Source organism: Hoplias malabaricus, chromosome 3, assembly GCF_029633855.1.
Source record: "Hoplias malabaricus isolate fHopMal1 chromosome 3, fHopMal1.hap1, whole genome shotgun sequence".
Classification (NCBI taxonomy): domain Eukaryota; kingdom Metazoa; phylum Chordata; class Actinopteri; order Characiformes; family Erythrinidae; genus Hoplias; species Hoplias malabaricus.
This window is the reverse complement of record NC_089802.1, coordinates 75,656,366-75,682,741: the sequence shown is the minus strand read 5'-3', so window position 1 is coordinate 75,682,741 and position 26,376 is coordinate 75,656,366. Positions and strand designations below refer to the sequence as shown.

The following is a 26,376-nucleotide window of genomic DNA, read 5'->3' as shown; positions in this document are numbered from 1 at the left end:
TCTTATCATTATACCATGGTGCGAGCTTTTTCTGTCTAATACTTTTATGTTTAAGTGGTGCTACCTTTTCTAAAGTAGATCGACAGGTATTTTTTTGGTAATCAGTTAGTACATCTAGGTCCATTGGGTCTGATGGAGTTGGAACTGGGGTTGATAGTTCTGGGAGGTTTTCTATAAATTGTAGGGTGGTAGATGGTTTTATTATACGCCTTGTAGAATAACGAGGGTTCTTACATATATTATGGCTAAGACGTAGCTCATATGAAATTAAGTAATGGTCGGAGATTGCTGAGGATTGCGGTAAGATATTAATTTTGTCAATGTTAAGACCTAGTGTCAGAACTAAGTCTAAAGTGTGACTGCAGTAGTGTGTAGGCCCTGTTACATTTTGTGTAATACCAATAGAGTCTAAGATTGAGGTAAATGCCTTTTTTAGTGGGTCACTTTCCTTCTCAAAATGGATATTGAAATCTCATACAATTATAACTTTATGATTGCACACCGCTAGGTTTGTAGCAAAATCGCTGAATTCTTTCAGAAATTCTAAGTAAGGCCCTGGTGGTCTGTAAATGTAGCATAATAAAAATGCATCCTTTTTTGTGACCGGATTTGTAATAATAGTGGAGATAACCTCAAAAGAAGAGAAGGTGTCACATTGTTTAAGACTAATTTCTAGGGTATTTTGGTAAATTACACATACTCCACCTCCTCTGCCTGATATTCTTGGGCTATGTGCATAATTATAGCCTAGGGGGTGGCTTCTCTTAGTGCTGAATATTCATTTGGTCTAACCCACGTTTCCGTGAGACAGAAAACATTGAATTTATGATCACTTATAATATCATTTACGATGAGTGCTTTTGAGTTTAGTGATCTTATGTTGAGTAACCCAAATTTTAGTTCTGAGGTGTTGCTGCTAGGTGTTGTGTATAATTTAATATTGATTAGGTTGCTGAAACAGGCTGATTTTGTTTTTCTACTTTTACACATAAATACATCAGAAATATTTACCACAAAAAAAAATAGCCAGCTGTGATAATGAAAGCAAACCATTATTGTACATACTAAATGTCACAGAACTCATATGAAATAAAGAATCAAATTGCTTGGTGGTTCCTGAATGAACCAGTTTATGTTTTTTATAAGAAGTGGGTCCCCCATACGGATGGCTGTTTATAAACTGTATTATTACTGTATTGGTACTGTAAAATTAAGCTATGCAGGGACAACGTATGCTCATTTATCTTTGTACCAAGCTCTGTACCATTACCTTTAGATGGACTGTATCAGAATCAGTGGCGGATGCTGGTCTTTCAAGGAGGGGAAGCTCAATTTTGGCCTACATCATAAAATGTGTTGGTTTATTTATACGTAAATTCTACCCTTCGTTCCTTTTCAAGAAAATGATCTGTGACCCCGTCGTACCAACAAGGCGTCTTTTCCAGGTACTTGACTAGTGTCCTCTCAATGGCCAGCAGAGCTAGGCTGCTTAAACGGCCTTGGCCCATGTGAAGTGTGTCCGCCTGTGAGTGCTTTGTGACGGTGGAGGGGCTCAGCAGCACCCGCTGGACAGAAACTGCGATAGAAGTCAGAAAGAGTGATAGAAGTCAGTCTCCAAACACAAGCAGCTACAAAAAAAACACCAGAAATAGAAGCTCAATTTGTCACTAGTCGTTTTTAACAAAGAAAATGCCGCTAAGAGGATTAAGAAAATCTCCGGTTCAAATCAGAACAGAATGAAAATGTAATGCTCCCACGGATCTCTACACCAAAGGATCGCTGATTCGCTCATTTCGCTGTCAATCAAAAAGGGATTCAGCCTCAGACAGATCATCCAATCATCATGCAGAAGCTGATCGTCCGGGCCAGCCGAGGCCAGCCCACTGCCCCATAGACCCCCAGAGATGCTGAGCGTCCGATGGGCGGTACAAAGCCCAGCATTTATCCAATGACTCGTCTCGTTTCGCTGCACTGCGCTGCTTCGCTATTGAACTCTGTGAATGCTCAGCGTCTACACTGTTTAAAGCACTGTGAAGCTGCGGGAATGATTGAGAGGAAAGTCTTTACCAGTGATAAGAAGCTGATTCTGAACAAAAGTATTTATTCAATGACATGTACACACAAAAGAATATATTTGATCACTTATTTTTTGACATTTTAGGGGAAGCTGAGCTTCTCTTGCAGTCTTAGAGCAATCACCACTGATCAGAATGTAAATCTTCCTTGATGTGAATGATATTCAGTTAAACCCTTCAATGTATAATAGTGTGTGTGTGTGGTACAATTTTGTCTAGTTTTTTTTGTTTCTCATTTACGCTTTACATGTACTATAGTATATTATTTATTTGTGGCTGTATTATTTGTCTGTAAATATAATACTCTGCATAAATCAGATGTAGTCTATGATCAGATTACTTTTATTTAACGATTTGAGCCTCCCCTTGTGGTTCTTCCCTGTAACAACATACATTTATCTCCAAGGGACACTAACTTGGTTTACACTTTTCTTTCTGTATTTTTTCCACAGTGTTCCCTGTAAAACGTGCAGGGTTTAGTGGCAAATACCTGTTTACTAATAAAGTTCTATTTCTTAATGTCTCTTGATATGGATTCCTTTGACCTTCAGGCTCTTTGTTAGAATTAGCCTCACAGCTACTCTGAGGACTGAGAGAGATGCATTTGACTTGATTTTGTAAACAACATTTCAGCTGCAAGTAGATGGTCCATTTGCTTCTAAACACTTCAATGAGAGGGTTGTTTTTTAACAAACTATAAGAATCACATCAGCTTTGACCAGATGTTGTACTTTACAATGCATTTTACTGTAAGTGTGAGAATACAGCGCCCTCCATAATTATTGGCACTCCTAGTTAAAATGTGTTTAAAGCCTTAAAATAAATTATTGTTTTATTGCAGAAAAAAATGTGAAAAAAAGCAACCTTCAACTCAAGTGAAAAGAAAAAAAATAAAGAAAACATTGTGACTAAGAAATAATTATTTTCCCATAAAATGATCTGTTCTCACGCTAGATTGTGTAATGTATAATATGAATATATATTTGATACTGATTGAACTCTCTCTTCTCCAGGTGTGAACGTTAAAACAGGTGAATTATTTCCCGCCTCATTTCCACAGAGAGGACCAGCAGAAGACCTGCGCTCGGCACGCACCTTCACAGGTGGACAGGTACGGATATGATCTCAGATACTACTACATACAGACAATAAAACTCAGCACACTAACTGCCCAGGTGGTATTTGAGTTACCAGACAGCTGGATTGAGTTGCACATTGTTGACTGGGCTCTTCATACAGATGGCAGAGGTGTACGACTCCAGTAAAGAACAGATAAAGATCGGCCCCTGCAGGTGGACCCCCAACAAAAACATTGCCTTCTGGCTCAGTCAGGAAGACAACACCATACCGCAGGTAACTCGGTTCCATCTGTTGGTGGATCTCTCTTATGCTCTCTCTCTCTCTCTCTCTCTCTCTCTCTCTCATGCTCTCTCTTATTCTCTCTCATGCTCTCTCTCTCTTTTTCTTTCTCTCATGCTGTCTCATTCTATTTCTCTCTCTCTCTCTCATGCGCTCTCTCTTTCTATCTCTCTATTACTCTCTCTCTCTAATGCACCCTCTCATTCTCTCTCTTTCTATTTCTCTCTCTCTCTCTCTCTCTCTCTCTCTCTCTATTTCTCTCTCTCTCTCTCTGCTGTCACATTTATTAGTTCCTCTCCACCTCTCCCTACGCTGAGCCCCCTCACTTCGTCCAACACATCAAGTCCACCATCAGGTTCCTGTTGGACCACCCCAATGCAGACAGCCTTTTTCCCAGGGGTCAGCCCCAGCATTTCCAGGGGACAGCACAGGGAGCGTGGGAGAGAGTGACCCCACAGTAGCCCTCCTAAAACCTGCACACTGCCCTTACCTCCCTCTTCACATCACTGTGACCCAACCAAATGCCTTTGTAGCAGCTACTGCTGGCAGCGGAAGTTCTGTTCTGCTGATCTGAGACCAGTGTTTGCAGTTTTTCTTTGGATGATCAGGTCAGGGTTTTGTAGATAGAGCTGAACCTGGGAAAATATAAAACGTGTTGAAGTTAAACTTGTGAAGAGTGTTGAGTTTTCAGAAAACGTTAAACTTGTACAAAAATGAATACAATACACACCTTTCTGGACTCATGAATCTCTTGAAACTCTTGAAGCTGAAGTTTTTTTTAATGTATGTATACGAACTATATGTATTTAATAAGTGTTTAATGTCCCCACATCTTTTCCCTTTAACCTCTTGCTGTGAACACCATAAACACGGCATATGACTGGAGACTGACTTCAGTGTGATGACTGTTCTTTTTTAGGTGTTTAAACACGATTAACAGCACTGTACACAAAAACCATTTGTTTAGCTTCTAGTAAAATGGCCATTAAGGGCAAGTTCTTCAAACAAGATTAAAAAAACCGCATGGTTTAAACACATACATTTACACAGAAGCATCAACAGTGAAATTTTGAAATATAGACTGGTGCAATAGGAGTTGTGTTATGAGTGTCTCATGCGTTATGAGTGTCTCTGGGGGATATAACGGAGGTGAAACCACACTGTTTTTCAGAGGCAAAGGAGCAACAGCAAGCAAGTAAGAAAAGTAAGTTTTTTAGGTAATTTTCAAAATATTCTTTCTTCTTCACAGACCACTGGGATGACAAAAATCGTATGCATTTTTAAAGATGTTATATTTATGGAATTTTAAACCTCATTTGTATTTCTATTGTGGGCATTAACACGGTGAGAGTAAATACAGGATGTGGTTTTTACGTTGATGCGATTTTACAGGTATTCTACTATGCTTTATTCCTTAACTGAAAAAATGCATGCAAAAAATGCAGAAATGTTTGATTGTTTGCTTTGCGTGTTGTTGTTTTAGTTATGTTTGGGCTTTGTTTGTTTGTTTTTTTGCATGTCCATCAGACCAGGATTTACAGTGTTGAGAATTGAGAACTTTGTTTTTAATATTCCTGCGGTGAAGATAAGTGCTCTCTTACTGCCGACTTATTTGCTTTGTGTTTAAGTGATGTTCCTTTAAGACTCACGATAAATAAGCCCTACCAAGCGGTTAGATAATGTCACAAAAAATCACTAAGTAACAATTGGAAACAAGAATTAGCAGAATGAGCTTTTCGAATGGTGTATAATCCTAAAACAATGTTTATTCTGGTTTGTCAGTGTTTACCTTCTCCTGGTAACTTGCCATATTCAGAGTCCTGTTATGTCCACAGTAAAGTTAGTAAAGCTGTAAAGTGCTCGGGGATAATTTCAATATTTTCCTGTGCATTAAAATGAACATTGATTATAATTTATAATGATTTAAAAAGACAATGGTTACATCGAGGTTACAACAGATCTGAGCTGTTGTTATAAAACACTGCAAATGAATCAATCAAGACTGGGCATGTAAAGGAATGTAAAAAAGAGAAAAACAGCAGAAAATACAGTAGCAAGGCATAATGTCTTACAGGGGGTAGAAAGACTCGCACTGTTCCACTCTGCAGGAGTTCAGTTGTTATCTGGGGAAATAAAACCCCATCAAACATTGTTGAAATTGTATCTGTGATCATTAAACCTGCATCAGATCTCACTAATACAAATAAATCTTTTAGAGCTTTTCCAGGGCCAGAGAAAACAACTGGTAGTGTGCCATGTAATAACATTCATCCACAGTTACATAAGAGCAAAGAAACACAAGAGCTATACCACTCTGATACCTTGTAGTTAAACTGCACATATCTTTAATGTCCAACTGGTAACGTTTGCTGCATTATTTAAACACAGTCGCCGTCCTTCAGACTGTGAAAATCTGTGAGGAGTGTGGCGTGTTCTCCCTGTGTCTGCGTGGGTTTCCTCCGGGTGACTGTCTGTGAGGAGTGTGGCGTGTTCTCCCTGTGTCTGCGTGGGTTTCCTCCGGGTGACTGTCTGTGAGGAGTGTGGCGTGTTCTCTCTGTGTCTGTGTGGGTTTCCTTCGGGTGACTGTCTGTGAGGAGTGTGGTGTGTTCTCCCTGTGTCTGCGTGGGTTTCCTCCAGGTGACTGTCTGTGAGGAGTGTGGCGTGTTCTCCCTGTGTCTGCGTGGGTTTCCTCCGGGTGACTGTCTGTGAGGAGTGTGGCGTGTTCTCCCTGTGTCTGCGTGGGTTTCCTCCGGGTGACTGTCTGTGAGGAGTGTGGCGTGTTCTCCCTGTGTCTGCGTGGGTTTCCTCCGGGTGACTGTCTGTGAGGAGTGTGGCGTGTTCTCTCTGTGTCTGTGTGGGTTTCCTTCGGGTGACTGTCTGTGAGGAGTGTGGTGTGTTCTCCCTGTGTCTGCGTGGGTTTCCTCCAGGTGACTGTCTGTGAGGAGTGTGGCGTGTTCTCCCTGTGTCTGCGTGGGTTTCCTCCGGGTGACTGTCTGTGAGGAGTGTGGCGTGTTCTCCCTGTATCTGCGTGGGTTTCCTCCGGGTGACTGTCTGTGAGGAGTGTGGCGTGTTTTCCCTGTGTCTGCGTGGGTTTCCTCCGGATGACTGTCTGTGAGGGGTGTGGTGTATTCTCCCCGTGTTCGCATGGGATTCCTCCAGGTGCTCTGGTTTCCTCCCACAATCCAAAAACACACATTGGTAGGTGGATTGGTGACTCAAAAGTGAGTGTATGTGTGAGTGTGTGTGTTGCCCTGTGGGGGATAATGGATGGACGGATGGATGTTTTTCATTGGATAGTGGAGGGGAGCTCTACTGCTCCTCCCACAAATCCATGTTCCTTACAAATGTGGCACCATTTAAAAGGGAAATTAACAGGCTTTCAAACGGTATAAGATTCACTGCCAAGAAGCATTTTTACAACAAAGAAATAATCTACTAAACTCACATTTCCTTACTTTCTGTGCTATATTTATATTCCATATAGCCTACAGTACACTGAGCAAGAAAAAAACAAGTAAGCACTACTTCATTCATTCATCATCTATAACCTACCTGGAATCATTGGGCGCAAGGCAGGAACACACCCTGGAGGGGGCAACAGTCTTTCACAGGGCAACACAGACACACACACACACACATTCACCTACTCACTTTTGAGTCACCAATCCACCTGCAACATGTGTTTTTGGACTGTGGGAGGAAACCGGAGCACCCAGAGGAAACCCACACAGACACAGAGAGAACACACCACACTCCTCACAGACAGTCACCCGGAGCGGGAATCGAACCCACAACCTCCAGGCCCCTGGAGATGTGAGACTGCAACACCTACCTGCTGCACCACTGTGCCGCCGCTTCAGTTCAACTGAAGTCTTATAATTCAGTTTGGGGGCTTTGGGGTAATTATATTTCAAAACTTGCTACAGGTGAGTTGCTGATTTATGATTCGAAAACTCAATAAATCAGAAAGCAAGATGTTTAATTTACAAAAAGTACAATATTACCCTCTCAGGACAGGTTCTAGATCAAGATTATAGTGCAGGAGGTAAACAGAGTAAAACAATGGTTAGAAATGTAAAGGGCCACCTGTGGGGAGCTGACTGGGGATTTCATTTCAATTGGTAAAATACTACATTTCATTCTTTTAAAAGGTTGTTCGTAGACCATGCCACACCCCGTTCTGACCGGAGGAATGCTAAAGTGTCATCAAGTGAAAATGAGAGAAACAGAAACAGAGAGGAGGCAAGAACTAACTCAGAAAAACACAAATGAAATACAACTGGACGAGAAGGAGCAGCGACCAATCACGAGAAGCAGAGCTAAAAGCCTCAGCTGGGAGACACCTAACAGTGAGTAGAAATCAATACAAATATTTATGAAATGAAAGATTAACACTCTTTGGTTTGAATAATGAATCGTAATTTTAAATAAGCCTGTTGAGTACAATGTAGGTGAATATAGCCATTGTCGTGACTACTGCGCCTGAACCTCTGTGTTTTTTTTTTTTTTACAGTGACAGACAGAGCAGTGGACTCTTGTGATTTGAAGAAGGATCCAGAGATTTTGAAGGAGAACAAGACAACTGTGAAACCATAAGCTGCTCAACTGAGATGCACTTTTAAATATCTATGTTGGTGGGTGGGGGGCATGTAACAAAAACATTATACCTCCAGATGTTTTATTTATTTCTATACACAGTGTAGATGATAGCTTTTTTGCTTTAAATGAGCAATCTGTAAAACTGACACTAATCATTTCAAATCTGAACTATAACAAAAAACAGTGGAGAGCTGTCTGCCTCCTCCACCTTCCACCCAGATGTGAGGCTTGAGCAGCTGCCAGTTTGAGGAAAACTTTACGATCGAGCAAGACGTGAGTTTCAGACGTTAGGTCGGTAACAGCTAAGAAGAATGTGCCATAATCGACATTTTTACACAGAAAAGTGTTCATCATTTCACTGAAACATCTACCTACGCAAAAGAAAGGCAGGAAAAGTGAATGAGTGGCTTCCATTTCCCTGTCCAAGTCTTTACTGTCCAAATCCACATTAATATTTCAACTACACAAGGCTTGTGTTGATTTTCCCATAAATGTCCTTTAGGAGGCAGATATTTGCTTCTAATTCACAATTTTCGTAGTCAAACATGTCGTTCCACCTTACATGTGTCCGTTTATGAGTAGCTTCTTGAATTCTCTGTTCCACCTCAAGAGCCGAAGCTATAGCTTTTGAAACTTTTTGAAGCAACTGTTATCCCAGGAAACAAGGAACGTCCCTGGACGTTCAAAATAGGTCTAAAAGTAGTCTGTACCTCAAGGACATATTTTAAACGTCAATGGACGTCTAAAATCCATCTTTGGACGTCTTTTCAACTTTCATTTTCAACCTTAAGAGAACGTTGATTAGACGGCAGTCATTACGTTATTTCAACGTTGAATCAACGGCTAAATGTTTACTGGGATTGCACTTTATCCGTTTAAAACACACACATTAAATGTATGTGATGTCACTAAACATTTACCTCCTTAAGTGAAAGGTCAAAATGGACAGAGCTGCTGCTGTTTTCCCTGCTTTTACATGAATGTACTGTCTAAACCACCTTAAAAGTTTAGACTAGACAAGGCTGGTGTTATTTTCCCTTCAACCACACGTCATTTTAGGAGGCATGTCCTTGCTTTAACCAAGCATGTAGTTCCGCCTTGAATTAGTCCGTTTAAGAGAATTGGAATGTTTCTTTAATCCATTAACACACACCCTGGACATTTTATGACCAAGTTCAGAAAATATATTACAGATTGCTCCTTTAACAATGAATCTTACTGTGACCTATTTGTGACAGTATTCTGATCAGTATTTTAACTTCATATTTGTTTAAAAAGAAATACACCCCGTCTGTTTACATTATGTGTTTATTAAGTTATTTTAGTTGATTGAAGGACACCTGAATGTAAAGCCTCACAGGGTTGTGAAGTATTTTATAAACAGTCTGTTCAGAAGAGTGACTGTTCAGTAGCCAGTCACAAATGTTTCAGATGATAAAATCCCCAGGAACGGTGGTAATTTGTGGAAAATGGGGTGTTAAATGATGCATTTACAAATAAATTCATGAAAATTTGTTTTTTATTTGAACTTTCTTTGACAGCGTCGTGCCCAACACAGCCCCCTATTAAGAGCACTGTTAGTTAATTAAAAACTATTTGTAATAAAGAGTTCTGTCAAGACTTCAGGTAAATGAAGGGATCAGGATTCATGATTTATTTAAAGAATTAAAGCTTTACAAACAAGTGTTGGAAAAGTTGCCCTGTGTCCAGGCACGACTGAACATCCCAGAAAATACACAGTTTTATACTCGTTCTTCCGCAAGGAAAAGTCAGCTCCTGGCTTCTGCTTCTCCTTCCCAAAAACACCTTACCCTTTGATCATCATTTCCAAATGACAAGGTTATTTTAGGTTGTTAAATATTCATTATGTTACGTCATTATTAACCAGGTGCCTTGATAAAAAGACCTTTTTAATTAGAAGTTTTTGTAAGACTCTTTGTTCACAAACATTGTACCAACAGTTGGAAACAAATTCCTTGTGTGTGTGAACGTATTTGGCCAATAAATCAGATTCTGATTCTGAATTCTGTTTAACTTCAGTGGGCTTCTTCAGTGTCATTGATTCGCCTTCTCCAGCCTCACAGAACTCACAGGCCAATTCAGAGAGAACCGGCTTCACAATTTCACCATGTTTAATTACAGTGTTTTGCGATAAATATCATTATTTGTAAGTGGTTTTACACAGTGTGAACTGTGGGTCCTTACCAGTCTATGGAGGAATATTTATTTAATTAGTCTTTTTAAATATATTTATTATTTAAATCAATGTTTTTGTCAACAGTATTTGGTTAACAACAAAATGTAATATCACAAATAAAATTTCACAAAGGGTTTCTTTTTTAATCCTTAAATGTATATCATCGCTGTCCAATTAAAAACGTCATGATGAATGGACCAATAGAAATGCTCCAAAATTACTTGGAATAAAAAAACGTTTTACATTGACGTCCATTAAAATGACACATTTTTTTTCCTTCTCGTGTAAAGTTGTTATTTTGTTGTTTTTAATGGGACAGCGATGATATGTGACATTGGTTGATGCTCTCTGTGCATACTTCCTATTTACTCCTGAATAACAAACTATTTACACACTCACTGTTATTTTTTTCTTGAGGTTTTGTCCCACTTTATTTTTTTAGATATTTATAAAGTCTAAATATAGGGTCACGAGGTGTTTAGTTTCTCGTTATTATTTTCTACATTATTGCCTTTTGTTTCAGAGCTTTGATGTATGCACAGCTAATCAAAATTCAGTTCCACCCAGCTCAGTCTTTAGTGTCATTTACTTTCCACCTTAAATCCAGATGTAACTAGGCTACAACTAAAGCTTGACAGACTAGATAACCACTGCCTAGTTTTAAAATGATACAGAAGTGTTCATTTTATCAATCACCTTCATATACTGTTTCTAGAATCATCCTCACAGAGGTTACTGCTTTAAAGGTCCAGAGTTTCATTTCTTGTTCGAGTTTCGTGTGAATATGAATGCATTTAATGATGCAGATGTAGTATTTAAGGTGGAATAACTATAACAGTAAGAAACCAAGTTGTAGCACTTGAATTTAACTGCAGTGTTTAAGGTGGAAGGGAAAAATCCAATAAGTAACTAATTGTGGTATTTTTTACTTTTTTATTTTTAACACTTAAGTACATTTAAAATTAAATACTTTTGTACTTTTACTAAAGTAAAGGTCACTCTGAGGTCGGGTGCAATATTTATAAACCCCAACATTTCTCACACTATGTGTGTGTAACTCTGTGTGTCTGGGACTGCTGAGCCCATACTGTTCTAAAAGAGCAACAAGGAAGTGTGTAAAAAATCAGAAATAGCTGCTGAACCACATAGCATTAAGGCCCTTCCTAAGGCCCATACCAAAGACAAATACACAGAGTGTATATGTGTGTGTTTACATTCAGTGGGCAGCCCATCACAGCCATTTCAACACTGTGACTGTCACCATTTGCCTTTGTTTATAAATTTTTAATAACAAAATAAAACAACAACAAATATAAGAACAGCAGGCGATGTATAGTGTGATCCATGACCTTATTTCTCAAATAAAGCTGGTATTAATTGTAACACACTACAGATATTTCTCATGAAAAAATTATATATATGACTTATATTTATATTATATCTTATATTTATTTATATTATATATATATTAATTGTCTGAGGAAAAAAACCTGAGATAAACTTATGAAGTACGCCAATCTGAAACAGATCACTGCTTTTCACTTCAATGTTTCCTAGTACTTGTTTGGTGGTGTAAAACGTATTCTTTGAACCGTAAACTAGTTTGATGCCAAGTAAGTAGCAAAACCAGCTGAGCCAGTGCTGCTGGAGCTCTTCTGTTGTTGCACTGTGTTACAGTTTTCTATCAAACACATTAAAATACATCAATTCTGTTTGGTGCATTTTCCCAACAAAAATATACTGTTCTTTGCGTCTGTCTTACTCTGTGATTCTTTTATTTTATTTTATTTTATTTTATTTTTAAAAAGTGACTTATTACTTGTTTAAAGAAATGCCACTCAGAAAACTCAGGAGTGATTGATTGTAACCTTCACACTGCTGTAAGATCGTATGACAGAGGACACACCCTTTTAATTAGAAGGTGTTTTTGGTCCTGTACCTTTCTCACCTGAGCACTTCCAGATGCCTTTTAAGATAAAATTGAGCACCAGGAAATAACCTGCTGAAGAACATCACACAAAAGTAAGTGTTTAATTTTGTATCTATGTGTATTGTATTCATAAATGTGACATTGTGTCCATAAATGTGTTAATAAAGTCTAGTACCTGTATTGTTTGTGTCAACAGTAACATGTTCGTTCCAGCAGTGTTTCCTTCTTCTTTTACTCCTCATTTACATTAAAAAATATTTTAAAAAATGATCATATTTTACTGTGAAGTAAGCAGCAGAATTAAGCAGTGAACAGTTGTGTGTTTTATACAACATAGTTTTAGGGCCACAGCATTGGAAAAAGAGAAAAAAAAAGAGATTCTGAGAATAAAGTTGGAAAACTTCAGAGAATATTTAGAGAAACACTGTTATAATTATTATTTATTATAATATTTAGACAAACTCCCAATCTGTACGCCATAGAATGAGAAAGAAGCAGTCGATGAAGTGAACAGAATTATTTATTAAACGCTTCCATCCACATGACGATTAACCCCTTCAGTTCAGCCACTGAGTGCCATACAGCTTTAGTTTATTGTGAGTTCCACTCCCTCTGGGTCCATCATTTTCATGATCATTAATTGTATCCTGTGAAACTACATGCCCTCTTCTGAATAAACGGGTTCTTGCACAAATTAAGCGTTCAAATTCTAATAACAATCTGGTGTTAATGTGTTTGAGGACTGAGTATTTATTCCTGAAATCTGTACCATATCATGACTTCAGCAATACTCTCCATTCCTCAGTTACACTGTGGTTGTGACTGCCGTATTATACGTGCAGCAAGACATTCTGACTTCATTTTCAGAATTACACCTAATTTTTTTCTCTGAATTTTTCTGACTTTAAACTCAGAATTATTCAAACTTTATTCTTAGAATCTTTTTTTTATATAAAATTCTGTAGTAGTTTTATGACAAAATCTCAGGACACAAATGAAAGTGAGACTAAACCTACCCTTCACAACCTGCAAGAAACTCCAAGTTGTTTTTACAGAAGGAATCTACACAAACTCCTGCCACAAATGACCTAAAGCTAAACAATTGCTTGATTTGCTTTGGTCAAGGTCACATTAATTCATGAGATTTTAAAACATTTGTTTTACAGAATACTGCAAAATGTACCAGTAATATTCTAAAGGAAATTCACAGGATCTTCGAATCTGATTCACTGCCAATCAACATGGCCACGTCAGAAGGAATCTCACCAAAAACAGGTTAAACATGTTGATTACTTTTTGCTTAGATCTCAGTGAATCTGTAAATTAGCTTAAAAATCATGAGGGTGGGTTTGGTTCTAATAATCCTAAACAAATCCACAAAATTGTACATTTTATTGTAATACTATTGTTTTCTACTTTATTGCCTGTTGTTTCAGAGCTGAGGATTGTGCTGCTGGGGAAAGTTAGAGCTGGGAAGAGTAAAGTGGCCAAACTCCTGTTGGGCAGCAAGGAACCTAAGGGGAAGATAGGATCATGTGTTTTACGTGAAGGAGAAGCTAGAGGAAGAAAGATCTGCCTGGTGGACACTCCAGGATGGGACAGACTTGCTATAAATAATACCTCTGATGAAGTTAAAAATGAAATTGTCCAAAGTGTGACTCTCTGCCCTCCAGGACCCCATGCTCTGATTGTGGTGCTGCGTGTTGAAAGTGATGCTGATGGACCTCCTGTAAATGAACTTAAAACAGTAAGTCAGCTCATGGAGCTTCTGTCTGAGAGGGTCTGGAAACACACGATGGTGCTGTTCTTATGTGATGAAGAAGAGGAGGAACCACTGATTGAAGAGTACATCAAAAGCACAAACAGACTGCTGGAAAAATGTGGCAACAGACACTGTGTCCTCCGTTCTGAAGACCAGGTCCCTGAGTTCCTCCAGGAAACAGAGAAAATGGTGGAAGGAAACTGTGGTGATTTCTTCCTGCCACCGATGTACTATGAATATATGCAGAGCAAAATGCCAAAGAACCTCACAAGAATTAGTCCGCATCAAAAACAAGTTGAGGAAACTTTCTTTTGGCGCAGACGTGGAAGTCTTCCCAAAGACCGTCCTGCTAGTGAGTGTTGTCCTCAAATCAAATCAAATTAAATCAAATGTATGAAATACATGAAAATATTTTTCCTAAATTGTTATATAAACGGCTAATTTCAAGTATCCTGCGTGCCCCAGGTGTTTGCAAGCCCTGGGTAGAGAGCAATATTTGAAGGCCACACTCCATACACAAAATGTTTTCCTTGGTTTGCTAAATCTCACTCAGTTCTATCATTTGTTTCTTTTTTATCTTGTTACAGTGAATGAAGATGACCAGCCTGTGGACATCGCTGCAATCTTGAGCAAGTTTCGAGATGAGATGGTGGCACTTCCAGGTCATTACATAAAACAAGCAGCACTGATTATACTGGCTATCATTGGTGCTCTTGTTGGATCAGTAGTTGGATCTGCATATGGAGTAACAGGGTCAGGTGTGGGAATTGTCATTGGAACTGCAGTAGCAATCCCCCTGGCTTTGTGGCTGATTGATGTTGTAAAAGAGGCAAGAGACAGTTCAAACACTCTGCAAGAAACAAAACACCACACATAAAAACATCATTCGTTTTACCACAAAATAATTAACCAGCTGTGACTATGAAAGCAAACGATTACTGTACATAATAAATATCACAGAACTCACATGAGATGAAGAATCAAATTGCTTGGTGGTCCCTGAATGAATCTTTACACTTATATAGCGCCTTTCTAGACACCCAAGGACGCTTTACAATCCACACTGCTCAGAACACTCAATCCACACACACTGGTGAGAAGCGGCAGCCAAACACACACAACGTACTCTCGACCAGGAACGAACTGTCCCCCTGGAGGACTGCATCGGGCACTATTTTACTCAGGACAGAGCACCAATCCATATCTGGGCACACACACATTTATTCACACAAAGAGACATTCATTCACATACACACACATTCACTCACACACCAGGACAATTTATTACAGAAGCCAATTCACCTACCCTCCATGTTTTTGGACCCCGGAGGAAACCCACGCAGACACAGGGAGAACATGGAAACTCCACCCAGATGGGACTTGAACCCAAGATCCCAGCGCTGAGAAGCAAACGTGCTCACCACTAAACCACCATCCTGCCCAAAGGATGGCCATTTATAAACATTATAAACTGTATTATTACTGTATTGGTACTGTAAAATGAAGCTATGCAGGGACAACGTATGCTCATCTCTCTTTGTACCAAGCTCTGTACCATTACCTTTAGATGGACTATATCAGAATGTTAATCTTCCTTGATCTGAAACATATTCAGTTAAATCCTTCAGTGTATAATAGTGTGTGTGGGGGGGGTACAATTTTGGCTTGTTTGTTTTTGTTGTTGTTTCTCATTTACAATTTACATGTACTGTAGTATATTATTTATTTGTGGCTGTATTATTTGTCTGTAAATATAATACTCTGCATAAATCAGATGTAGTCTATGATCAGATTACTTTTAGTTAACGATTTGAGCCTCCCCTTGTGGTTCTTCCCTGTAACAACATACATTTATCTCCAAGGGACACTAACTTGGTTCACACTTCTTTTTCTTCCTGTATTTTTTCCACAGTGTTCCATGTAAAACGCGAGTTTAGCGGCGAATACCCCTACGGAGCCCCTAAAGGGACTGGGGAAAAATAAAAAAATTGATTTTGTGTTCCCTCGCAAATAGTTTTGCGTTCCCTCGCAAACGTAATTGCGTTCCCTCGCAAATAGTTTTGCATTCCCTCGCAAACATAATTGCGTTCCCTCGCAAATAGTTTTGCGTTCCCTCGCAAATACTTTGTGGGCTCCGTAGTACTGTACTTGCTGTTGATTATGTGCTTGCTGTGCGTGTCAGGTGAACTATGGAGCAGCTCGTTGAATTTTACATTGATCTTGGACTGAAATATAAAGACATAGCATCTCTTCTGAGTAGAAAACATGGATATGTTACTGGGGAGCGCCAACTGAAACGTTTGTTGCTGTGTTGTTAACTGCTATGAAATGAGGATGAGAAAATTTAAAGTGCAAGCGCATGGACAAAGGTTACGGAACAGTACAGAGATACAGACAATGAACACAGTTTCCAAACAGTGGGAGAGAAAGGGGAGTGAACACCTAAATAAATGTGTAGCTATCGGTAGTGTACTGGAGTAATGTGTGTAAAAGTTTTTGGCAGAAAATTATATCCTTTTTACTGCAGCTTTAAAAAACAGAATTCCCAGATAAAACGAAATGCATGGTGTAGCGACCGGCTCTAGCTCCACAGCCGTGTCTGGAGTCATCGCGCTGAGCCACGTCTCTGCAGCGTGCCCTGAGATCTCCGTGTGTTAAGCCACTACCTTACACCCTCCATCTTGTTATTGAATGACCGGACTTTTAAGAGAGTCTTTGCTTGGTAAAGGTTTTTCGTTAAGATTCTTAGCTTGACCCCTATCCCAGTCAATAACAATAAATAAACCCAGCCGTCCACACTTTTACTTTCTTTCACGAAGCCGCCTACGTCTCATACACCTGTTACTATGGAGATACGTGGAGCTACGTCGTTCTGACTTGCACTTGTTGTTCACAACTTCCTCTGATGTTAGGCAGTTCCTTGCAGATGTATGAACGATTAGCACTGGCAACGAAACTGTGTGTTAGTAGAGATAAATAAATACATATATAATCTCTGTTTCAAGTGGCTGAATTTCCCTGGAAACTGCAGTGTCCTGATGTGTTAAATGAGTCACGAAGACAATTGTGTATCATAAAACATTTGCAAATGAGCGCAATGCATTTTGCGAGGGAACGCAAAACAATTTGCGAGGGAACACAAAACGGTTTGCGAGGGAACGCAAAATCAATAGTGTTTTTTTATTTTTCCCCCAGTCCCTTTAGGGGCTCCGTAAATACCCGATCACTAACAAACTTATATTTCTTAATGTCTCTTGATATGGATTCCTTTGACTTTCAGGCTCTTTGTTAGAATTAGCCTCACAGCTACTCTGAGGACTGAGAGAGATGCATTTGACTTGATTTTGTAAACAACATTTCAGCTGCAAGTAGATGGTCCATTTGCTTCTAAACACTTGAATGAGAGGGTTGTTTTTTAACAAACTATAAGAATCACATCAGCTTTGACCAGATGTTTTATTTTACAATACATTTTCTTGTAAGTGTGAGAATACAGCGCCCTCCATAATTATTGGCACTCCTAGTTAAAATGTGTTTAAAGCCTTAAAATAAATTATTTTTTTATTGCAGAAACATAATCTCACTCGGAAACAAATTTGAAAAAAGCAACCTTCAACGCAAGTGAAAAAAAGAAAGAAATCATTGTGACTAAGAAATAATTATTTTGCCATAAAATGGTCTGTTCCAGAATTATTGGCACCCTTTACAATTTCTTGGAAATAAATGTATTTTAACCATTGATGTCATTTCTACTGTAGTGTATAAAGTGGATCAAAGTGTCTAGGAACCTTTAATTAGTAATTCATTACTTCCTGTTTCCCTGGGGTATAAATATGGCGTTACACAGAGGTCTATTTCTCTTACTCACTCTTAAACATGGGAAAGACCAGAGAACACACTGTTCGAGTAAAGCAGATGTGTGTCGACCTTCATAAATCACGCAGTGGCTACAAGAAAATAGCTCCTCACCTGCACATGCCCTCATCTACAGTCAGAGAAATCATCAAAGAGTTCAAAACACCTGGAACTGTGACAAACTGTGACAAAGCCTGGAAGAGGACGCAAGTGTATCTTGCACCACACACAGTGAGAAGGATGATGAAAGAATTAAAAAGTTCTCCAAAGCTCACAGTAAGAGGATTGAATCAAATGGTAGTATCTTGGGGTTACGAAGTCTCTCCCAAACATCCATCAGGTGCTATTCACATATTCTCTCATTTTGCTAAAATAAAAAATCTGTTTACATTGACGTCCATTACACAGATACGTGTTTTTTTGTGACATTGGTTGATGGTATCTGTGCATACTTCCTATTTACTCCTGAATGTCAAACTATTTACCCACTCACTGTTATTTGTATATAACATAAGTATTTTCCCACTTTATTTTTTATATATTTATAAAGTATAAATATATGGTCTTGTGTTGTCTCAAGTGTCCTATATATATATGTGTGTGTGTGTGTGTTGCTGAATTACTACAAATATACATTGCACAGCTTGTGTTTGGGCCATGGTAAGCCATATTGGATGGTAATAGGTTCTGACACGCTGTAGTTGACTTACTATATTTGTAGCTATTTTTCCTTTTTGTTAAACTGAGGCAGGAGTCGGCAACCTTTAACACTCAAAGAGCCATTTGGACCCGTTTCACACAGTAAAGAAAACACGGGGAGCCACAAAACCCTTTTGAAATTTTAAATGAAATAACACTGCATATAAAAGGGTTTTTTTGCCAACCCATGAACTGGGGTAATAAATCCCCAAAGTGTAAAAATGGAGTATACAGCTCCTCTGAGTAAACTCCTCTGGATTACAGTGCATGAGCAAAAGGTGCGCCATTACCTTAAATGAGGGGTCAAATGAAAGCTCAGTGTCCTCTTTAGTGGCAAGCTGAGCCATTACTGCTGAATCTCTTCCGTGGTTGCACTTTGTTGCAGTTTTTTCTATGAAATACCGTTATTTTCAGTATATATTTCATTTGCTGTATTTTCCCTATAAAATATACTGCTCTTTGCCTCTTTGGCTACAGTGTGATTGCTTTTTTTAAGTGTCTAAATCAGAAGTCGGCAACCCGCGGCTCCAAAGCCGCATGCGGCTCTTTGATCCCTCTGATGCGGCTCAGCTTTTGAAAATAATTAATGACTATTTAATTAAAATGTATTTTATTTTAGTTCGTTCATTTTCAAAATGTAATTCTATGAAGATTATGGCGATCTTGTAACATCTAAAATATTTTAGTATTTAATATTTAAAATATTTTTGTAGCTCTTAATACACGTCACAACTTCCAACGTGCCACACCCGCCAGTGTGCTGTTTCTTGAAAAAGATATTCATATTTTTCATTGTTCAGTGAAATAGACATTTTATTATTCAGGTTGACAGCTGACGGCGCCAGTAAACTGGAGTCAAGCCAGCCTCCACTTGGAATAGCTTGGTCAAACTAGCCCCCACTTACTTTTGGTGGAACTGCGTATTCTGAACATTACGGTAAGAGCGTGTAGAGGAACGAATTTCAAAATAAAAAACAAAAGTCACTGACAGGAAATCTATGTAATAAATAAATAATTTTCTAAACAAATAATAAATGGATAAACATTCATTCATAAATATTTGCTATTTTGTGGAAATAATGAGGATTTTGGGACATGACCTTCAAGTCACTGTAAATTTCTGTAAATTTAATTCCAAATTTATATAATTATTAAAAGGAAACCTTTAATTTGCACAGAACAATTTCACTTCATAATCATAGTACAGCACCTGATTATGTCACTCACTGAATATGAAGTCATTCTGATGTGTCATTTCAAAATAAAGGCCCTTTGAATGGTCCCATTTCTGTAAATTTATTTCCAAATTTATATAATTATTAAAAGGAAACCTTTAGTTTGCACAGAACAATTTCACTTCATAATCATAGTACACCACCTGATTATGTCACTCACTGAATATCAAGTCATTCTGATGTGTCATTTCAAAATAAAGGCCCTTTTGTGTTGTCCTATGTCTGTAAATTTATTTCCAAATTTAGATCATTATTAAAAGTGAACCATTCGTTTGCACAGAACAATTTCACTTCATAATCGTAGTACAACATCTGATTATGTCACTCATGTAATATGAAGTCATTCTGATGTGTCATTTCAAAATAAAGGCCCTTTGAATGGTCCCATTTCTGTAAATTTATTTCCAAATTTATATAATTATTAAAAAGAAACCTTTAGTTTGCACAGAACAATTTACTTCATAATCATAGTACAACACCTGATTATGTCACTCACTGAATATGAAGTCATTCTGATGTGTCATTTCAAAATAAAGGCCAGTTGAATGGTCCCATTTCTGTAAATGTAATTCCAAATTTATATAATTATTAAAAGGAAACCTTTAGTTTGCACAGAACAATTTCACTTCCTAATCAAAGTACAACACCCGATTGTCACTCACTGAATATGAAGTCATTCTGATGTGTCATTTCAAAATAAAGGCCCTTTTGTGTTGTCCTATGTCTGTAAATTTAATTCCAAATTTAGATCATTATTAAAAAGTGAACCATTAGTTTGCACAGAACAATTTCACTTCATAATCATAGTATAACACCTGATTATGTCACACACTGAATATGAAGTCATTCTGATGTGTCATTTCAAAATAAAGGCCCTTGTGACTTTTTTCTTTTATTTTGAAATTCGTTCCTCTACACGCTCTTACCATAATGTTCAGAATATGCAGTTCCACCAAAACTAAGTGGGTGCTAGTTCGACCAAGCTTTTCCAAGTGGAGGCTGGCTTGACTCCAGTGCCAGAAAAGGATGACGGCACGCAGAGAGAGGACAGCATTTGTATTTGCTGCCAGTGGAATTTTCAGTTCGTCGTTTTTTTTCCATTACTACAACGACTCAAATAGACATTGAGTATTTTACTTAACCTTCAATCCAACGTCCTTTTTTCGGAGTTAAAAATGTTTTGTTGCATGTAGAAATGTTATTTCATTTTCTCTGCAGTCGTTCATTGATTTCATAAATGTAACACAGTATAGTTTGTTTATACATAGCACAAAGGCAAAAAAAACTGTTATGAGCAGTGTTATTTGATTTAAAATTTCAAAAGGGTTTTGTGGCTCCCTGTGTTTTCTATACTGCTTGAAACGGGTCCAAATGGCTCTTTGAGTGGTAAAGTACCGACCCCTGTTCTAAAAGGAAATTCACAGGATCTTTGAATCTGATTCACTCACAATCAACATGGCCACGTCAGAAGGAATCTCACCAAAAACAGAAGGTTAGATATGTTGATTACTTTTTGCTTAGATCTGAGTAAATATGTAAATAAACTTAACACTGTTTTATGTAAAAGTTTTATTTTGGGATTTAACACAGTAACACAGCTTGTATTGCTTGTTCATAGTTTCCAGTAGGGGTGGGTGATATTGCCCTAAAATAATATCACGATATTTCAGGGTATTTTGGCAATAGCGATATTCTTGGTGATAAAAACAAAACACTGAAAAATACTTTTATTAATTTCAAAACTTTTGCAATAAAATAAATGTTATATTGCTATTCATCATATTAAATAAAATGTATTTTTACACAATACCTGACACGCCCTCGTCCTGTCATGTCTGTTTTCCCGACCATGTGCTCATTCTCAGCACATGGCCCTTTGTTGTTGCCCTAGTCCCGCCTTTGTTCTGCCTCCTTGTCCGTCCTCCTCATTATCTGTCCAGGTGTATCTTGTCTGTGTCTTGTATTTAAGTTCCCTTGTGTCTCTCCTGTTTGTCGAACATTTCACCTTTGTTGTGTTTCGTGTCGAGTTGTTTCATAAGTAGTATCGCTCCCGTCAGTTTGTCTGTTTCTCGTTTTGTCTCGTCCGTGCCTCGCTTCGTTTCCTGTCATTGTTTTGTTTCCCTGTCGTCATTTAGTCTCGAGTCTGTCTGTTTCTGCTTTCCCTCATTTTGGTTTCTGAGCTAAGGATTGTGCTGCTGGGGAAAGTTGGAGCTGGGAAGAGTAAAGTGGCCAGACTCCTGTTTGGCAGCAAGGAACCTAAGGGGAAGATAGGATCATGTGTTTTTACGTGAAGGAGAATCTAGAGGAAGGAGGATCTGCCTGGTGGACACTCCAGAATGGGACAGATTTGCTATAAATAAAACACTTGATAAAATTAAAAATAAAATGGTCCGAAGCGTGACTTTCTGCACTCCAGGACCCCATGCTCTGATAGTGGTGCTGCGTGTTAAAAGTGATGCTGATGGACCTTCTGTAAAATAACTTAAATCAGTAAGTCACCAAAATGGTGGAAGGAAACTGTGGTGATTTCTTCTTGCCACCAATGTACTATGAATATATGCAGAGCAAAATGCCAAAGAACATCACAGAAATTAAAAAAATGTATGAGGACATAGAAGAACAGCTGAAAATGGCACATCAAACAAGAATTAGTCCGCATCAAAAACAAGTTGAGGAATCTTTTTGTAGGCCATGACATAGAAGTCTTCAGGGAGAAGTTCCTACTCGTGAGTGTTATCCTCAAATCAAATTAAATCAAATATATTTGTGTAGTGTTTTTTACAACTGATGCTGTCACAAAATAAAATCATTATTTTATTTGTGAGTTATAATTTTATGGGGAAAAAATTACATGAAAATATTTTTCCTAAATTGTTATATAAACGGCTAATTTCAAGTATCAGAAAACAAAAGAACAGCTGAAAATGGGGTATCAGACAAGAATTAACCAGTATGAAAGACAAGCTGAGGAAACTTCTTAGGCAAGTTTTGAGAAAGACCGTCCTAGTCGTATTATCTTGTCTGTAGCTATATTTCTAAAAATGTTATATTGACTCAATTGTCTCAGTTATCTGGCATACTCCAGAAGTTCACAACCCCTAGGTTTTAAGCCACATTTGAAGGTTATAATCAATGTATAGATGAGTGTCTCCCTTATTTTACACCTCACTCAAGTATATTCTTTTGTTTTATTTTGTCTTGTTACAGTGAATGAAGATGAGCAATGAAGAGCAAGTATCGAGATGAGATGATGACAGTTCCAGGTAATTACATAAAACCAGCAGCACTGATTGCACTGACTTTCATTGGTGCTCTTGTTGGATCAGTAGTTGGATCTGTAAATGGAGTAACAGGGTCAGGTGTGGGAATTGTCATTGGATTTGCAGTAGCAATCCCCCTGGCTTTGTGGCTGATTATATACATACTGCATGGAACAAAACACCACACCTGTCAAGAAAGGCTGAGTCGGACTGACGGAGGCGGATGCACATGCTACAACACAGACTTTTATTTACAAGAAAATAACAAAACAAACACAAACGGACTCAAGAGCAAACACGAAGCAAGGAAAGAACATGACTAGGAATACTAACAAAACAAGATTTGTAACAGGAACGAAACAAAACGAGGAACTGGAATGAGAAACATGAAACAACATGACTAGAGCTAGGAAACAAAACCAGTGGAAAGGACTAGACTGGACAGGTGACTGGACTGGGGCTGGGTGCTGGGACCGGACAGGAGACGAGACAGGTGACGGAATGGAGAACTGGGAATGGACATAAAACGAGGCAGGACCGAGGGTTGAAACGGGGACTGGACCGGACTTGGCAGGGGAACAGGGACCAGGACGTTTACGGAGACAGACACAAACACAGTGACCAGGACAGGAACAAAAACGAGAGCAGACACAGGCACAGGGACGTGGACAGAAACCGGAACCAGGACAGGGACAGACACGGGAACCAAGACAACTGGGGGGTGCCCAGGACTGGCAAAAGTCTGTGGGGAAGTCCGAGGGACCAGCCTGGGCACAGTTCTGGGAATCGGCCTGGAAGTCCGCTGGGCCGATTTAGGGACACAAACTGAAGTGGCCGTAGCCACAGTCACAGGGGCAGAAGTGGCTGAGGAAGCTGCCCTCGCTGAGACAGGAGCGGCTGAGGAAGCCGCCTCCGCTGGGACAGGAGCGGCTGAGGAAGTCTCCTTCTCTGGAGCGGCTGGAGGCGCCGCATTCACAGGGACAGGAGTGGCTGGAGGCGCCGCTTTCACAGGGACAGGAGCAGCTGAAGGTGCCGCTTTCACAGGGACAGGAGCGGCTGGAGGTGCCGCCATGGCGGGAACAGAAGCGGTAAGGAAAGCCGCTTTCTCTGGAGCAGGTTCGGCGGTGAGGCTTCTCCTTTGAAGGGCATACAAAGCTGCATTGATGCTTTCCATCATCTCCTGGATGTCAGGAGGAACTGTGGCAAAGACCTTGGAAGCAGGGGGACCTGCGACGACGTCCACGGAGGCAGGTGCTTATGCTGCTCGCAGGACACGTGCTGGAGTTGTTGAGGGTTTAAGGGGACTGATGGGCGCACTCATGAGAGACTTCTTTAGGGCGCCTCTGTTAGCCTCACCTCCCATGTCCTGAGGTTTGAGGCTAACAGCCCCTACCCTCAAGCCCCCCCCAAAAATTTCCCCGGAGCTGAGGGGGGAAAACCCCAGCGAGAGGGAGACTCCAGCACGGTTCTTTTGCCGGCTCCTTCGATTCACGCTGGAGCAGTCACTCGATTCCTGAGTCGACTCCTCCTTAAGGCACTGAGCAGCTCTGGCGTGTATGTGCTGAAGCCGGATACTCCATTCCGCAGCCGCCTCTAAAACATACCCCACAGGATCTCTAGGGCCCGTACGGAATGGCGTCCGGCGAATCGCACACCTAGAGAACGGACTGTCTGTGTTTGCTGCGTCCTTTGTAGGATCGGTCATTCTGTCAAGAAACGCTGAGTTGGACTGACGGAAGCGGACGCACACGCTACAACACAGACTTTTATTTACAAGAAAATAACAAAACAAACACAAACAGACTCGAGGGCAAACACGAAGCGAGGAAAGAACATGACTAGGAATACTAACAAAACAAGATGAGTTGTAACAAGAACAAAACAAAACGAGGAACTGGAACGAGAAACATGAAACAACATGACTAGAGCTAGGAAACAAAACAAGAACAAATGACCGATACAAACAAGTGACACCAGGTAACTTAAATACATAAACAGATGAGACACACCTGAACCAGATAACGAGGATTACGGACAAGGAGGCGGAACAAAGGCGGAGACAAGGACAATACCAAACAGTGCCATGTGCTGAGAGAGCACATGGCGGGGAAAACAGACCAGACAGGACGAGGGCGTGACAACACCAAAAACATCAGACATATTTACCACAAAAATAAATAAATAAATAATTAGCCAGCTGTGTACATAATAAATATCACAGAAAATATGAAATTAAGAATCAAATTGCTTGGTGGTTCCTGAATGAACCAGTTTATGTTTCTTATAAGAAGTGGGTCCCCCATAAGGATGGCCATTTATAAACTGTATTATTACTGTATTGGTACTGTAAAATGAAGCTATGCAGGGACAACGTATGCTCATCTCTCTTTGTACCAAGCTCTGTACCATTACCTTTAGATGGACTATATCAGAATGTAAATCTTCCTTGATCTGAATGATATTCAGTTAAATCCTTCAGTGTATAATAGTGTGTGTGTGTGTGTGTGGTACAATTTTGGCTTGTTTTTTGTTTCTCATTTACAATTTACATGTACTATAGTATATTATTTATTTGTGGCTGTATTATTTGTCTGTAAATATAATACTCTGTGTAAATCAGATGTAGTCTATGATCAGATTACTTTTAGTTAAAGATTTGAGCCTCCCCTTGTGGTTCTTCCCTGTAACAACATACATTTATCTCCAAGGGACACTAACTTGATTTACACTTTTATTTCTGTATTTTTTCCACATTATTCCCTGTAAAACGTGCAGGGTTTAGCGGCAAATACCTGTTTACTAATAAAGTTCTATTTCTTAATGTCTCTTGATATGGATTCCTTTGAGTTTCAGGCTCTTTATTAGAATTAGCCTCACAGCTACTGAGAGAGATGCATTTGACTTGATTTTGTAGGGTGACCAGACGTCCTCTTTTACCCGGACATGTCCTCTTTTTTAGACTTAAAAAATGTCCGGCCGGAATTTCACAAATGTCCGGGATTTAGTTTTTCTAGAGCTTACATAGAACCTCGAGAAGTGTTTCGTTCACAAACTAGTCCCGCCCTCCCCTACTCCGATTGGTTCGCTTGAGTGAGAAGGGGGCGTGGTGAAGTAGCCTAAAATCTGATTGGACGGTCTGACTGTAGAGCTACCGTTATTGGTCGATAACCTTCTCTGTAAACATTTAATTGGTCAGTCTGCACGTCAGTAGTTCTTGTTTACGTCAGGCAAAGTTCATGTACCTACCCTCATCTCGAGCAGCTATGCCGAAACGTAAATGTAAGTTCACGCCCTAACACAATATCTCAAATAGCATTCATAAAAGCCAAGAGATGTTGAGTGTTGAGTGTTGTATGGCTGCAATGTGGCATGATGGTGGAGAACCCCATGATTGCTGATGGAAGC

The 26,376-nt window shown here is 39.3% G+C and overlaps 2 protein-coding genes and 1 long non-coding RNA gene across 4 annotated transcripts in view; 2 read left to right on the top strand and 1 right to left on the bottom strand.

The window, feature by feature from the left end:
• Positions 1–3,930: 3,930 nt before the first annotated feature.
• The window catches only part of LOC136692404 (uncharacterized), a 78,863-nt gene continuing 56,417 nt past the window's right edge, over positions 3,931–26,376 (bottom strand). The window contains exon 4 of the long non-coding RNA XR_010801942.1: positions 3,931–4,069. This is a non-coding gene — a long non-coding RNA (uncharacterized lncRNA). The remainder of the gene's footprint in view (positions 4,070–26,376) is intronic.
• Positions 7,651–16,128, top strand: LOC136690805 (uncharacterized). Its single transcript, XM_066662830.1, has 5 exons — positions 7,651–7,783; positions 7,948–8,018; positions 13,488–14,274; positions 14,510–14,751; positions 16,105–16,128. The coding sequence occupies exons 1-5, from the start codon at positions 7,651–7,653 to the stop codon at positions 16,126–16,128; spliced, it is 1,257 nt and encodes a 418-aa protein (XP_066518927.1).
• Positions 21,121–26,376, top strand: part of LOC136692846 (GTPase IMAP family member 9-like) — a 33,036-nt gene continuing 27,780 nt past the window's right edge. The window contains exon 1 of one of the 2 annotated variants that reach the window (XR_010801991.1): positions 21,121–21,203. Coding sequence is in view for 1 of the 2 variants with exons in the window: in XM_066666552.1 (XP_066522649.1) it covers positions 21,167–21,203 (37 nt within the window). In the remaining variant the exon portion in view is untranslated. The remainder of the gene's footprint in view (positions 21,204–26,376) is intronic. The other variant, XM_066666552.1, reaches the window with a different exon arrangement.

What these genes read in the sequence shown, in the direction of transcription:
- LOC136690805 (XM_066662830.1), top strand. Translation starts at nt 7,651, where the DNA reads ATGAGAGAAACAGAAACAGAGAGGAGGCAAGAACTAACTCAGAAAAAC. An exon ending in TGAAGGAGAACAAGACAACT is followed by an intron (nt 8,019 to 13,487) that starts GTGAAACCATAA and finishes TCTGTAAATTAG; the next exon opens with CTTAAAAATCATGAGGGTGG. An exon ending in TGATTGATGTTGTAAAAGAG is followed by an intron (nt 14,752 to 16,104) that starts GCAAGAGACAGT and finishes TGTGCGTGTCAG; the next exon opens with GTGAACTATGGAGCAGCTCG.